This window comes from Mixophyes fleayi, chromosome 10 (assembly GCF_038048845.1).
Source record: "Mixophyes fleayi isolate aMixFle1 chromosome 10, aMixFle1.hap1, whole genome shotgun sequence".
Classification (NCBI taxonomy): domain Eukaryota; kingdom Metazoa; phylum Chordata; class Amphibia; order Anura; family Limnodynastidae; genus Mixophyes; species Mixophyes fleayi.
The window spans coordinates 103094283-103108324 of NC_134411.1; the positions used below are offsets into that span (position 1 = coordinate 103094283).

The window sequence follows — 14042 nt, forward strand, 5'->3', positions numbered from 1 at the left end:
CTGCGGGCTGGATTGTTTCTTGCCTCTCTGCTTACGAGTTTGTTTCTGGAGAGTTGGGCGAGTGATGTTTCCAGGAGTAGAGATGAGTGTTCGAGGAGTCTTTGGCAGGGTGTGTAGGGGTGGGCCAACGCGTTTCGTCCTTCGACTTCGTCAGGGATGTGGATGTACTGTAAGTTCCTTGTGCTTTTATCCTGCTCTGGTTTGCCCACACTCACTCTACAAACCCACCCCATAGAACACATAGCCGTTGTACACCTCACTTAACCTTCTGTTAAAACACAACAATCTAGCCTAGGACATCTCAGCACCAACTAACACATATCACAACAACACTGCCCTATATTGTAAGCTCTAAATAACCAAGAGCTTAATACACCTCCACAGAGCTAAAGATACAATCCATACAGAAGGTACCAATCCCCAATCCACCACAATATACATTGCATCAGGGCTGTAAACAGGGCAAAGAGCTATAGACCCAAAACAGCCAAAGGAGCTATAACCCACCGCTCAACCACAAGCAACAGGAGTATATTGTTGGTACCGTATCTGTATCGGTGTTCTCTATACAACTCCCCTGCCCCCCCCTCTCTCTCTATCTTTTTCTTCCCCAGGTTGCGCCACGGCACAAACAAGTATACAAAAAACAAGTTTGGCAACCGGAACACGCGAAGAATCCGTAACGGCAGCACCAATCCCAAAGACACTCCCGTCAAGCGCAGACGTCCAAGGTAAGCTCACCAAAAAGAGCCCCTACCACCTGACACAAAAGGACATAAGGTACACATGATGTATAGAGGATTATATAGAGGGAATATTTTGATAGGTAATTCGGTATAGTAGATATATCTCATTGGAAGGAACATTGATTACGGGATTATGGGATACTGTCCATCAGTAATAATATTATGATTGCTCTGGCTACATTTTCACTCTATTGTTTTGTTCATGACTGATTGTACTGGACTGATAATAGATATATGAATAGATTGTGTGATCAGGATTCTCAGCAAGATACTGGCGGGTCTAACACCCTGTGTAGTCGGATTACTTTGTATCAATGATAATCTATGTAGCTGATCATTCAGGTCTTGGTGGTATGTTTTTAGATAGGATTAAATGTTTGGTCCTTTTAGTAAGATAAATGTAGTGTAACGTATGGAGAGATACGCGGCTGTACTTAATGTGATAAGAAGTCATATCGGGATAGTGACACGTGATCTGTTACATTTATATTGTCGCGAAGATACGTAAAGTATTTAACTCTACATACTATATGGAGTTGTGTTCCCTATTTAAATTTCTGGTTTTTTGGATGAGGTTTATATCATTGGGGCAAGGTATTATTATTACACATATATTAGATACACATATCGTGAATATATAGAATCAGTTACCATCTGCAACATTGTTACAGTATCAGGTTAGAGGACTCCTAGATATGGAGGTTATGAATGAACTGTCTGTATCGTCATTGGGGGTTTCCAACAGCTCTGTGGGATGATTGGTTGATGGACCAAGATCACGTGACTGGGGTTTTCATTAATCTCATTGGTTATTGACATATCACATAATGTAGATTCACAGCAAAGTGTTTGATGATAATTCTTCTATTCAAATGTGGTGATCAATCATTTTATCCGGGTCTAGTAACGCTGAGCGGTTACTGTAGGGTGAATTGAGTGATAGTAGTATAGGGTGTTGAATTAATTCCCCCCTTTTTGATGCCGCATCCAATATGTTTGATATAAATAGATTTTCACATGGCCAGACTTCCTTTTGGTCTAGCCGTGGCATCGCTGATCTTCACCATGATCATAGCGGTCATGGCTCCGTTGTTCTGGTCCAAGGGGATTACGATCACCCCTACATGGACGATCATCGTCTGCAGGCAGAGTCTCCGGTCCAAGTTGATGCCGACCCAACAAATTATTTTTTGGGACTCTTATTCGACGCCCAACAGCAGCGGGTGTTCTGGCCTCCGGACAGGATTCTGGCCCGGCAGTAGATGGTAAAATCTCTGTGAAACAGACCTCTGTGCATTTCGGCATGAGGGTTATGGACAAGATGGTATCAACTTTCGTGGCGGTCCAGTTTGGCGAGTTTCATGCACACGAGTTCCAGTTGGAACAAGTCCCATTTGAATCCATCTGGGCAGATATTCCGTCTTATCGTGTGCACCAGAAGCTCCTTTGGTGGTTGCAGACAAACAATCTCCTCAGAGGTCGTCCATTCTTGATCGGAGATTGGATCTTGACTACAACGGATGCCAGTCTTCGGAGTTGGGGTGCCGTCTACCTTCACGCTCTGTTTCAAGGTCTTTGGATTCTGAAAGAATCCAAACTTCCAATCAATGTATTGGAACTGCAGGTAGTGTTCTGTGCTCTCATCAGTCTGCAACATTTTCTGCAGGGAAGGGCGGTGAGAATTCAGACAATGCCACGGCGGTGGCATACCTCAATCATCAGGGCAGCACGAAGAGTCCCTTGGCCATGCGAGAGATGCACAGGATCTTTCGATGGGCTGAAGCGGTCATGGTCATCTTTATTTCGGTCATAGAAAATTGGGAAGCCGATTTTCTCAGCAGGCAGCAGATACTGTATCCTGGCGAATGGTCCCTCCATCTGGAGGTGTTTGGCCAGTTGGAAGACAGGTGGGGTAAACCGGACATCGATATGATGGCGTCTCGGTTAAACCACAACGTTCAGCTCTTCTGCTTGGGCGAGGGATCCATTGGCTGTCTCAGTAGGCGCCACGTCCGTACCTTGGTGTTTCCGCTTAATTTACTTATTCCTGTTGGTGGCCATGCTTCCAAGGGTAATAAAAAAAAGGTAAAGAGAGAGGAAGTTCCGGTCATCCTGGTGGCCTCTGTACGTCCTTCTCCATGGCTGGCGGTCTGTCGTGGCATCAGCTGTGTAGACCAGCACTGTTTTATCATCATGGTTTGGATCGGCGTGGCTGTTGAAGTCCTGATCCTTAGAGCTAAGGGCCTGTCTGAGCGTGTGGTGCAGACCATGCTTTGGGCTCGCAAACCGGGTTTAGCCAAGATATGTCCTCCAGAGGATATGTTCGCTGATGTGAAGGAAGGGGTATCGTACCTCTTTCTGTTTTCCAGGTTGCTTACGGCCCTGCAGGATGGGTTGGACGCCGGTTTGTGACTTAGTTTGCTTAAGGTGTCGGCGCCTGATGTTCAGACTTTCCTCCAGGGGGTATTTCATGTACAGCCTCCATATGTTCCTCCTGTTTGCTGCTTGGGGTTTACAGCATTCTCTGTTTGAATCCTTTGATGCTGTGGATTTGAAATTGTTGGGAAAACTATCTTCCTTCTGGCCATTCTGTCCGTGAGAAGTTTCAGAGCTCGCAGCACCATCCTGCAAGTCTCCTCTTCTCATTTTTTCATGAACATAAGACAGTTCTTACAACGAAGCCTTCATACCTCCCTGAGGTGGTTTATAGATTCCATATAAATCAAGACATTGTCATCCCTGCCATGACTGAAGCTTGCTCTTCGGAGGATGAAGCTTGTTCTTTGTTCTCTAGATGTAGTCCGTGCTTTACATGCTTATGGGCATAGGACTCGGGATCTCTTGGTCTTATGATGCCCTTGAGGCCTCTATGGTGTCTATGGCTGTAATCAGTCAGCCCTACACTGGGGCTGGGCAGCTGGTTCCAGATAATCTCTGGCTCACTCCACGAGGTCGGTGAGCTCTTCCGAGCTTGTGTGTGGAGCGGCCACCTGGTCTCTGTTCACACGTTCAGTCGGTTTTACAGGTTTAATGTGTTTGTATCTGTGGATGGAAGTTATGGGATAAAGGTACTTCTGGCTGTTTCTTCTGAGCGTTCCTGTAACTGCAGCTTTGGGATGTCCCCCAATGTCCCCCAATCGGATGTGGGAGAAAATAGGTTTCTCTTAGTCCACCGGGGGCCCACCCTGGACGCTCTGGTTTCTCTTTTTGTTTGACATGTTGTCTTATTTGTTCAAGAGACGTTAATGTTTTCCTCTTTCTCTGTATTATCTCCATTACTGTGAATCTTGGTTACACATAAGCTGGAGTCTAGGGGAGGTACAGAGTGATGGGCCTGGGGCTAACTAGCAACTTTTATAAAGTACCACACACCCACCTTACTACCGCTATACCCCAAGGTCCCCGCTGTCCCGCGATGGGGACCTGGCAGCGCTGCCTCTTGTGTTTTTATTGGGAGTGATGCATCGCCCGGCACTCAAGGGGTTAATACACAACACTTTTCCTGAGCTAGCTTCAACCATACTTGCCAACTTTTCCTCGTTGGCTTCAGGGAGATCCTGGGGGAGATGGACAGGGGGCGGGGCTTGATGAATAGCATCATTTTGGCACCGCCCCCTAAACGATTGTCACAGTTTTGGCCAATTACAGCAGGGAGCGGGGCTAAGATGACGCAATATGTGTGCCAATAAGCCCCGCCCCCACCACTTATCTATTGCTGGGGCGAGAACCGGGAGGTTGCCCTGCTCTCCTGGGAGGTCTCCCAGAAATGCATTAAAGAAAAGCAGCTAATGAATCTCTAGAGACTGAAGTGTCTCTTACATTTCTGTCTCCATTACTGAAGTCATGTTGTCTCACCTGTCAGTCTCTGATTAAATCTTGGTCTCCATGAAAATGGCCACCTCCATAGGCATCAATACTTGGACATAGGACACAATATCTGAACTGTGACATCATGCCACAGATGGCGAACCCAACCACGTCTTGTACTGGCTCAGCATCAGGGAGAGTGCCAGACTCTTTAGGGAGTTGTCAAGTATGACCTCAACTCTATACAACTGGCTCCTTGAATCATAACCTCATTGTGGACAGATCGTACAGCAGATCGGAGCTAATTAATCAGCCTTAATATTGTTTCCACATTACATAATAATCCATTATATTCTCTGTCTGGCATCTGAAGTCGTGTTTCAGCCACTTACTGCTCTTATTACAATAGTCACTATAAATAATAATAAATAAATTATAATCTCCGGCGTCTTACCTAAGGCGTGCAGGTTTTGTGTTAGGAAAACTTTCTGTAAAGGAGGGATATAGATGACGGCCATCTGTCCCAGGATGGACCCGATCACAGAGTACCAGAACATCCGGTTCTTGAAAATACCGATCTCAAATATTGTTTTGGTCTGAAAGAAAAAGATTCTGTATTAGATACAGTGACGCAGCGCACGTCACCGTCTCTTAGTCCAACAAAGTGTCGTCTTTAAATAACGCCTGTCACACGCACAACAGGTCACCTTTAAAGTATCTATCTGTCTGGAACCCTGTGCGTAATATGTTCTGTGCGCAGAACAAATTCCGCTGGGTTTGGTTTTCCTACAGGACTAGGTCGGATCTCTGCTAGAACGCAGAGATCGCTGGTAGTTCTACAGGCAGGATGTGTATTTCTTTTTACCGGTGTTTCAATACTAGTAAAACATGTAAACTGGTCCGACACGAAAAAAAAACATTGTTTCTGGTGTCGCCAAACCCACCCATCACGTCACATTTATTTTTTCGGATTGTATCCAGCCCCTCCCTACTTTCTCAGCTTTATTTCATAGATTTGGTTGTGGGGAGCGGCGTTGTGTCTGCGACTATCTCAGCGTGTTAGTAAATGCGGATTATTACTGGTCTTTGTGTAATGTTCCCCGATCATATAACAAAACCGGTGATTACCAGAGAGCGACACGACAAGGCGTTGAACATGTCAAAGAACACGAAACAGGTGAAGGTCATCGTTGTGGTCCGTGGGGTGACTTTCCCATCAGGAATCTGGAGATTGGGGATAAAACACATTATAGAAATTGTAGAACTGAGCTCAATTCATAAGAATTATAGAAGAAAATGATTATTACAGGTAAAGTGTTTAGTGCGTCTATATTATTATCCTTTATTTATAAAGCGCCAACATATTATATAGCGCTGTACAGTGAGGAGGTCATGATAAAAGAATAAAGCATAGTGTCTGTATATGTGGCGTCTTCCGTGTACAATGCTGCGCCCTACAAGCACCGCGCACGGACACGTTTCTCCCTCTGCGCGCTGATTACTGCGCTGCAATGTTATTGGGAGAGAGGAAGACGCCACCCCCGACTGTTACTGCCAATGGGGTCAGAGGAAACCGCAACGTAAAACAGAGGCCTTTCGGAATTTAGCCATCTATGTACATCCACCGCGCCGCTAAATCTTCTGTACTGTATACAATGGAGATTATCATCTCTCTGTTTGTTGTTTGTACATAATTGAGGCTCTAACGAGTATAAGAGGCTGCAGCTTATCGGTTAATGAACCAAGTCATCGTGTTTTAGATCTCGCCCTGGGAATTAGTCATTTAATCAGTAATTGCTTTTCCTGACACTCTGCACTACCAGGCGGCTCCACCGCTTCCCGCACATTGTCACACTCATTTACAACTAATTGTTAGGCAATTAAAATGTTCCAACCTCTTTCCAGAAGACAAAGAGGGTCCCGCTGATGATGATGGTGGCGGAGAGCAGGATCTTGAGGAGTAACGCTTTGCTAAGTATCGCCTCCTTGGCGTTCCTGGGCGGCTGCTTGATGGCGTCTTTATCTACGGGTTCCACGCCCAAACTGGAGGAGACAAAGTAATGGTTAACTGAACAGACAGTTACTGCATGAGATGTCTATAACTACAAGGGGCCTGATTACATCAGCAGTGGAACTGGCGATACGTTGTTTTCTGTGCACAGTCGCTCTGCGCTCGCCCAGAACTGGACCATAGGCCAAAGAACGCACTTATTCCAGCTACAGGTCAGGTGTAAGTGCTGATTACTAGTGATGACGGCTGTAACAATGTATTTCATGTACAGTAGACATTCATAACATCCTAATAAATGTATTTTTTTTGGGGGGGGGGGGGGGGATATATCTTTTTATTCGATAGCAATATATTTGGCAAAAAGCATTGAGAGGGGACAAGTGTCTGTCTCTAATGGAGATGGTCTTATGCACCCGACTTCTGTCCGTCCGAGTTGGAATGGGGGTGGTCAGTCAAATGGGAGGGGGGGGGGGCACTCAAGAGCAGTTATGTGCAATTTTGGGGCCTGAACCCTGTTCTTCCTGATTAGATGATGGAGATAAGAACGCTCTGTATCGCGGTGTATGACGTGCGGGACATTACCTCTGGGCCGGGGGCCCGTCCATAATGATGTTGATCCAGAGAATCTGCATGGCGTTCAGAGGGTTGGGCAGATTCATGATGGTGGATAACGTGATCAGACTTAATGCAGAGATACTCCTGTAACAGCATGAAACAGTCACATTATGTCCTCTACAGATACACAGCGAGCAGCAGTCTATGTACCCAGATATATAATACACATACGGATCTCTGACGTTATATAATGGGGGGGGGGGGGGGCGCACTGGGGCCCCAGCCTAAAGAGGACCGTGCAGGCTGTGGTTCTGATGGCAAATTAGGCTATTTCAGCTGCAAATCACAGCACTCACAACATCTGACTGCAATGTAGATCCAGCCGGACGACTACCCCATCTGCTTTATATGCGGACACTGTCCGTCTGCACTTGTGGTGTCCGCTTGGATTCAGCCCAGGCACAGAATGGACACAATATAACAGGCCTGGCGACCCTGCCTCTCTCCAGCTGTTGTGAAACTACAAGCCCCAGCATGCTTTGCCAGGAGATAGTTGGGAAGGTATGCTGGGACTTGTAGTTTCACAACAGCTGGAGAGACGCAGGGGGTCCAGTCCTGTTATATATAGTACACCCACCTCTAGTGTCCTCTCTGTTACCACATTTACACCTATAGAGCCAATCTGAGTGCAATAATAATGTGTCATCCATAGTTCGGTTCATACAGAGGTCCATGTTAGTCCTGGACACCACTCACATGCTTCTGCGTGACCGGACAATGACACTTGTCATTTCCACTTGTGTACATCCATTCATTATTTTATCCCAGCTGTCAGTGCTACTAACGAGGAGGAGATAATTACATGGTCACTTACGTGCTGAGCTGGAACCGGACAAAATTCTTGATGTTGTAAAATATCCCTTTCCCTTCCTCAATGGCGTTCCTGCAATGTAAGAAATTATAGAGTACTACTGAGTATTAACGGACAGCTGTAACTGTACCTGAGTACAAGCGGCTACGGAAAGCCCAGGGGGACAAACGTCCACATACTGCAAATCACTAACTCGTTGTGTTATCACAAGCTGATAGCGCCAGGCTTGGGCTCTCCTGCTGGTGTAGAACTACAAGTCCTACCGTGCCCTGACAGCCGTGGACTGGAAGCATTATGGAAACTTGTAGTTCACCAACAAGTTGCCTATATTGGACCTAGTTACACGTGGTCTTTCTGCACTGGCGGTACTAACTAACTATAACTGTGCGCTTGCTGCTTATGTTACAGGTGAATCTTTAGTAAACGATGGGCCAGGGATCCAGACTTAGACCCCCGTTCTCATAAAACCCCCATGTTTGCACTGAGAAGTAGCAGTTCCCCAACGTCCGTATAGCGGCCCCTCCCTCCACTGGGTGCTGTAAATCTCTGTATTCCTGGCATCATCTCTGCTTCTCCTAATAATGATTCATATAAACCGTGAGGAGAGAATATAAACGTTGTATTATGTCCACAAGAGACTGCTGTCTCCGCTCAGGACTTCTACAAACAAGAGACCCTTCACTTGTGACGGATGAGCGGGGAGACCGCAGAATAAAGTGCGGTTAGAATACAGATGGGGAGCGTTATACCTCCATTATCCAGCACTAGACGTCCGTCACTGGGCACTAATGTTGTTTAATGGGATGGAAATGTTACATGTCTCAGCTGTTAACTTAGTGTCAGTGTAGACTCAATGCAAACACTACAAGAGGTGTAACCAACCATACATCAAGTACATGTGTTCTAGGAACCGAATGCACTGATGTACAAACTGCTGTCGTACACAGTCATATGCCCGGATAGACTAATATATTACTGACCTCTGTAGAGATCTGCAGAACATTGCTCTGTTCCATCTACCCCCTGACAGATCCATAGTGATATATTCTGCAGATTATTACATTACTGACCTCTCTAGAGATCTGCAGAACATTGCTCTGTTCCTTCTACCCCCTGACAGATCCATAGTGATATATTCTGCAGATTATTACATTACTGACCTCTATAGAGATCTGCAGAGCATTGCTCTGTCCCATCTACCCCCTGACAGATACATAGTGATATATTCTGCAGATTATTACATTACTGACCTCTCTAGAGATCTGCAGAGCATTGCTCTGTCCCATCTACCCCCTGACAGACACATAGTGATATATTCTGCAGATTATTACATTACTGACCTCTCTATACATCTGCAGAGCATTGCTCTGTTCCATCTACCCCCTAACATATACATAGTGATATATTCTGCAGATTGTTACATTATTGACCTCTATAGAGATCTGCAGAGCATTGCTCTGTCCCATCTACCCCCTGACAGATACATAGTGATATATTCTGCAGATTATTACATTACTGACCTCTCTAGAGATCTGCAGAGCATTGCTCTGTCCCATCTACCCCCTGACAGATACATAGTGATATATTCTGCAGATTATTACATTACTGACCTCTCTATAGATCTGCAGAGCATTGCTCTGTCCCATCTACCCCTGACAGACACAGTGATATTATTACATTACTGAGAATATTAAACACCAGAAATAGTCTTGAAAATTTAAATAATTTTGTCAATTTAGGACCATCTGTATTTCTTAAGTAAACCTGTTCCTGTGAACAATTTCTTACAAGAACACTGTTCCCCATGACTTGAACAACTGACAGGAAGAACGCGGATCAGTCACGTTTTGGGCGATTCCATTTACTTACATGATTGTTGAGAAGTCATCGTCCACCAGGATCATATCCGCTGCCTCCTTACTGACGTCTGTGCCCGTCTTGCCCATTGCCACGCCGATATCAGCCGACTTGAGAGCGACGGCATCGTTCACGCCATCCCCGGTCATGCCAACGATGGCCCCCGTGCGCTGCAGAGCCTGAGGACACGTGTGACAGGGGAAGAAGGTTACCCTGAGGGTGACAGAGCTCTGTGGCCCGCGTGGGCGAGGCTCGCTGCGTCCTACCGTACCTTGATGATTTTCAGCTTGTGCTTCGGGCTGGTTCTGTAGAACACGGACACCTGGAACACAAACCACAGTCAGTTCTGGGATGTAGAGGGGCCAAAAACACAGTTCAATAGGATTTAAGCGATAGAGACCTTGTTGACCATCGAGGACAAGGAAGCTTCATCCAGACGATCTAGTTCTTCTCCAGAAATAGCTTTCAGATGTCCATTAGATAGTCCGATACTCCTGCCTGCACGGGACACGGGAAGTATTATATTAGCGGAGTCCATGGAAGGTTTTCATGACTAGGACACCGTATTACAGCACTATTGGATCAGTCCGTCACTGTGTCCATCACAGTGTAGAAGTATTGTCTGTCTATCACAGCATCTATCAGTACGGCCTATTAGCAGTCTATCACAGTACACCATTCTATCAGTGCAGTCTATTAGAGCACCCCACGTGAGCACAGGTGTGGATCTAGTTTATTATTTTATGGGGGACAATTGGGGGGGGGGGGGGGGGCGCAATTTAGTCCCCACCTGCTTTTTGACAGCTAAGGCGACCTGGGGCTGCACACTATCTGCAGGTCCTTTCGTCAGAGACAGGTAGGGAGAATATAATGCCCAGCCACTTTGATTATGTTTAAAACACAATCAGAGCAGCCGGCCAGCACACTCTCCCTGCCTGTCTCTGCACTGCACACAGCAAGCCCCTGTCCTACACTTGTCCTAAACAAGGCTAGTGTGTATGCAGTCCATGGACTGATTGACGGAGGCCTGGAGCGACAACTGGTGAACACACGTCACGGTAATCACTGCGCAGAGCTTAGGTATTAAGTGTAATTATAGCTACAACTGAATTATTATTGTACGTTATACTGCGCACTCACCGATGGCCTGAGCCGTTTCCAGCGCGTCCCCGGTGATCATCTTCACAGACACCCCCGATTCCAGCAGGATCTGAACAGCTTCACTCACCCCACTACGTGGGGGGTCAATTATACCGATCAGTCCGAGGAACACCAGTTTCCCCAACTCTGAGCCGGAGGCCAAGGCCAAGACTGGAGAAACGGAGCAAGAGACAGATTATATATCCGGGAATCATCCCGTACTGCGCAGTATTAGCGCACGCTCAGACACACGTGGGACGGACGCTGCATCTCCGCATAATAGGAGCCACGTGCTAAAAATACAGAAAAGTGAAATATTCCACGTACCCCGCAGTCCCTGGGTCCCCATGTTCTTCTCCTCTTGGAGGTAGAGAGATTTCTGCTGATGTGTGAGGGGCAGTGAGATCCCCCCACTATTATATCAATACTGAATCACCTCCTCCAACGCACCTTTCATGAAATACACCTCTTCCTGGTTCTTCCGAAAACAATAAATAAAACGGAGAGGAAATTACTTTGGAGAAAAACAACCAACATAAAACAAAAGAAAAATAATTAAATTAGAAACATATTTTCTGGTACAGAGTAGAATAAAACATTTGAGCAAGTTGAGTCGTATTGCTGTGTAACGCGGCAGAGGTTGGATTGGCGATATTAGAGGATACGACGCGTTCTGCGTAATTTTCACGTGTTCAGAAATTTGTACTTGGCTGTAAAGGCTGCGCAGACCGTTTACGGTAAAATCTTTATTGTTTTACCTCCAACTTGTCCACGCATTTCACCGCCATCCATCGCTGCTCGGAACTGAACGGGATTTCCTTCTTGCGTATGTAATTCACACTCGCGTTTCCCAGACCCATCTGGAATACAGTAATGAGCATAAACGATGATTAAGCTGCTGTAAGAGACACATAGATCGTTATCTGGACATTGGTTTTATTAGATGACGGATCCGTCCATCTCATACGTTGTCGGTGGTGATAGACGGGATTCTCCCTCTTTGTAAATATGTCAAATGCACCTTAATAGACAACTTCATTGTAAAGCTGGGTACACACTACACTGTTTTCGGCCAATAATCGGCTCAAACAGCCGACATACGACCGCTCGTTGAAAAGTCGGGTCAGTGTGTGTAGTGACACAATGGTCGAAAGTCTGCCCAAATGGACTATTGTCGCCTCATTTGGTTGGTCGTACCGTTTAATATTTTCGTTCCAATCTCGTTTCCGTTGTGTAGTGTGTATAATCTTCCGACGGATCCACGACAGTGAGTAGGAAATTACAGTCACTGCTCACGACAACATGGCTGTAAAAAGTCACTAACGTGAGGTCCGCTCTTCCCTTTCTCGTCCTAAACAAGGCTGTGTGTATGCAGTCCATGGACCGAGCGATCGGAACATCGATCGCATGTAAAATCGCTCGGCATTAAAAGTTTGTCGAAATTTCTGTAGTGTGTACCCAGCTTTACTTTACTTTTCTCCCTTGGTGATACCTAGTTGGGCCGCGCTGGATGCCCATTTATCAGTGATGACTGCGGAGGGCAGCGCCAGGCAGTAAATTGCGCTGTATATTTGCAGCCACAATCTATTTAACAGATCTGATCAGCAAAGTAAAGTTTTTACTATAGAAAATTGGGACATGTCTGTGGGATCATCTTGCTAATTGAATTATTATTTAAGTTGGAAGGATGCAGTAACTGCTTATCAGCAGTAGGGGGGTGCTGGATATTAAGCCTGTGCTTATAGAGAAGTTTAGGGAGCAGCTCAGGTGTAACAGCCGGGGGGAGACCCCCAGTGTAGAACCTCAGCAGTTACATTACTGCCACAGTCCCCTCAGGAAGGACAGAGTCTGCTGCTCCGTGTAGGACATTACGTGTCACATACATGAACATCAGTGTCGGTTACAAGTTCTCGGCCGTGTCCCGCCTTACACATATTTATCTACACGCATCATACACAGGACAATGCGTGGTGATCTTGGCGTGTCTCTACAGATACCGTCACGCTATATATAAAGTGAAACCGGTTTAGCCGCATTGTCAGAAGACGGATTCCCTTTGTGTTAGTAAGAACACGTGTCTCTTGTTATGTAATATCACCTGGGAGTGACGGAGCTGATTGCGTGCACACAGGACCGGCACATCGTGTACCGCGCACGGGGAGACCTGTGTCCGGGGGACATACTAGGGCTGCATCACACAGGTAGAACACCCCAAAACGGGTCATGCAGTGTTCTGCCCACTAAAGGACACACAGAATGTGTTTCTGACGTTCAACACAGGAAAGATGCGGCAAAATAAAACGCCGATGTGACGCAGCGCCCCATACCCCCTTCTTATTGTGTTGGGCAGGGACTAGGAGAGAAGCCACACGGATAAAACTGATACCCCACAGCAACAGAGGGGCCGGGCATGTGAGCTTACAGTTGTATGGTCAGCTGACCAGGGGGAAGCCCCCGCCCCTCTTCCAGTATGTTACCCAAAATATATTTTGTGAGCGGCGAACGCTGCAGAACGTCTCTAACAATGGCGGCCACGCTGTTATAAGTCAATTAACAGCAACAGAGAGAAGAATCCCAGCGACCAACATGTCAATGTACTCGGCTGACGGGGAACATACAACATGCATAGAATGTGGATATTATATTATAATATAATAATAGTGAATAAACATATGTATTCATTTTAATTATAATATTATCTATCATTTATGAAACTTAAACATAATAATAATAATAATATAATATTATGAGGAAGGGAATGTAATTAGTTCATTATAAGATAATGACAGCTTATAGGGAAAGTAAAAATCTAGTTGTAACAGATACCAGTTACCACATAGATGAACGCAGCAAATACATGTTAGCCACCATTTATAGAAAATGTCTGATAACAGAGAGCAGCAGCTGTATAGCAAATATAAACACAATAATCAAACCGCTCAAAATCCGTCAAGGGATGAAAACTTTGACAAATATAATTTGTGACCGGGGAGACGCTCCTACCACGTTATACGCCAGGCGTATTCTCTGACATATATCTGATCTGAGGGTGGGT

The 14042-nt window shown here is 45.9% G+C and overlaps 1 protein-coding gene across 1 annotated transcript in view; it reads right to left on the minus strand.

Annotated features, from left to right (window-relative positions):
• The window catches only part of ATP2C2 (ATPase secretory pathway Ca2+ transporting 2), a 43053-nt gene that overhangs the window by 1816 nt on the left and 27195 nt on the right, over nt 1–14042 (minus strand). The window contains 11 exon segments of the mRNA XM_075189369.1: nt 5008–5149; nt 5682–5777; nt 6449–6596; nt 7147–7263; nt 7994–8062; nt 9860–10026; nt 10119–10169; nt 10248–10345; nt 10988–11158; nt 11315–11465; nt 11746–11847. Coding sequence (XP_075045470.1) covers nt 5008–5149; nt 5682–5777; nt 6449–6596; nt 7147–7263; nt 7994–8062; nt 9860–10026; nt 10119–10169; nt 10248–10345; nt 10988–11158; nt 11315–11465; nt 11746–11847 — 1312 coding nt within the window.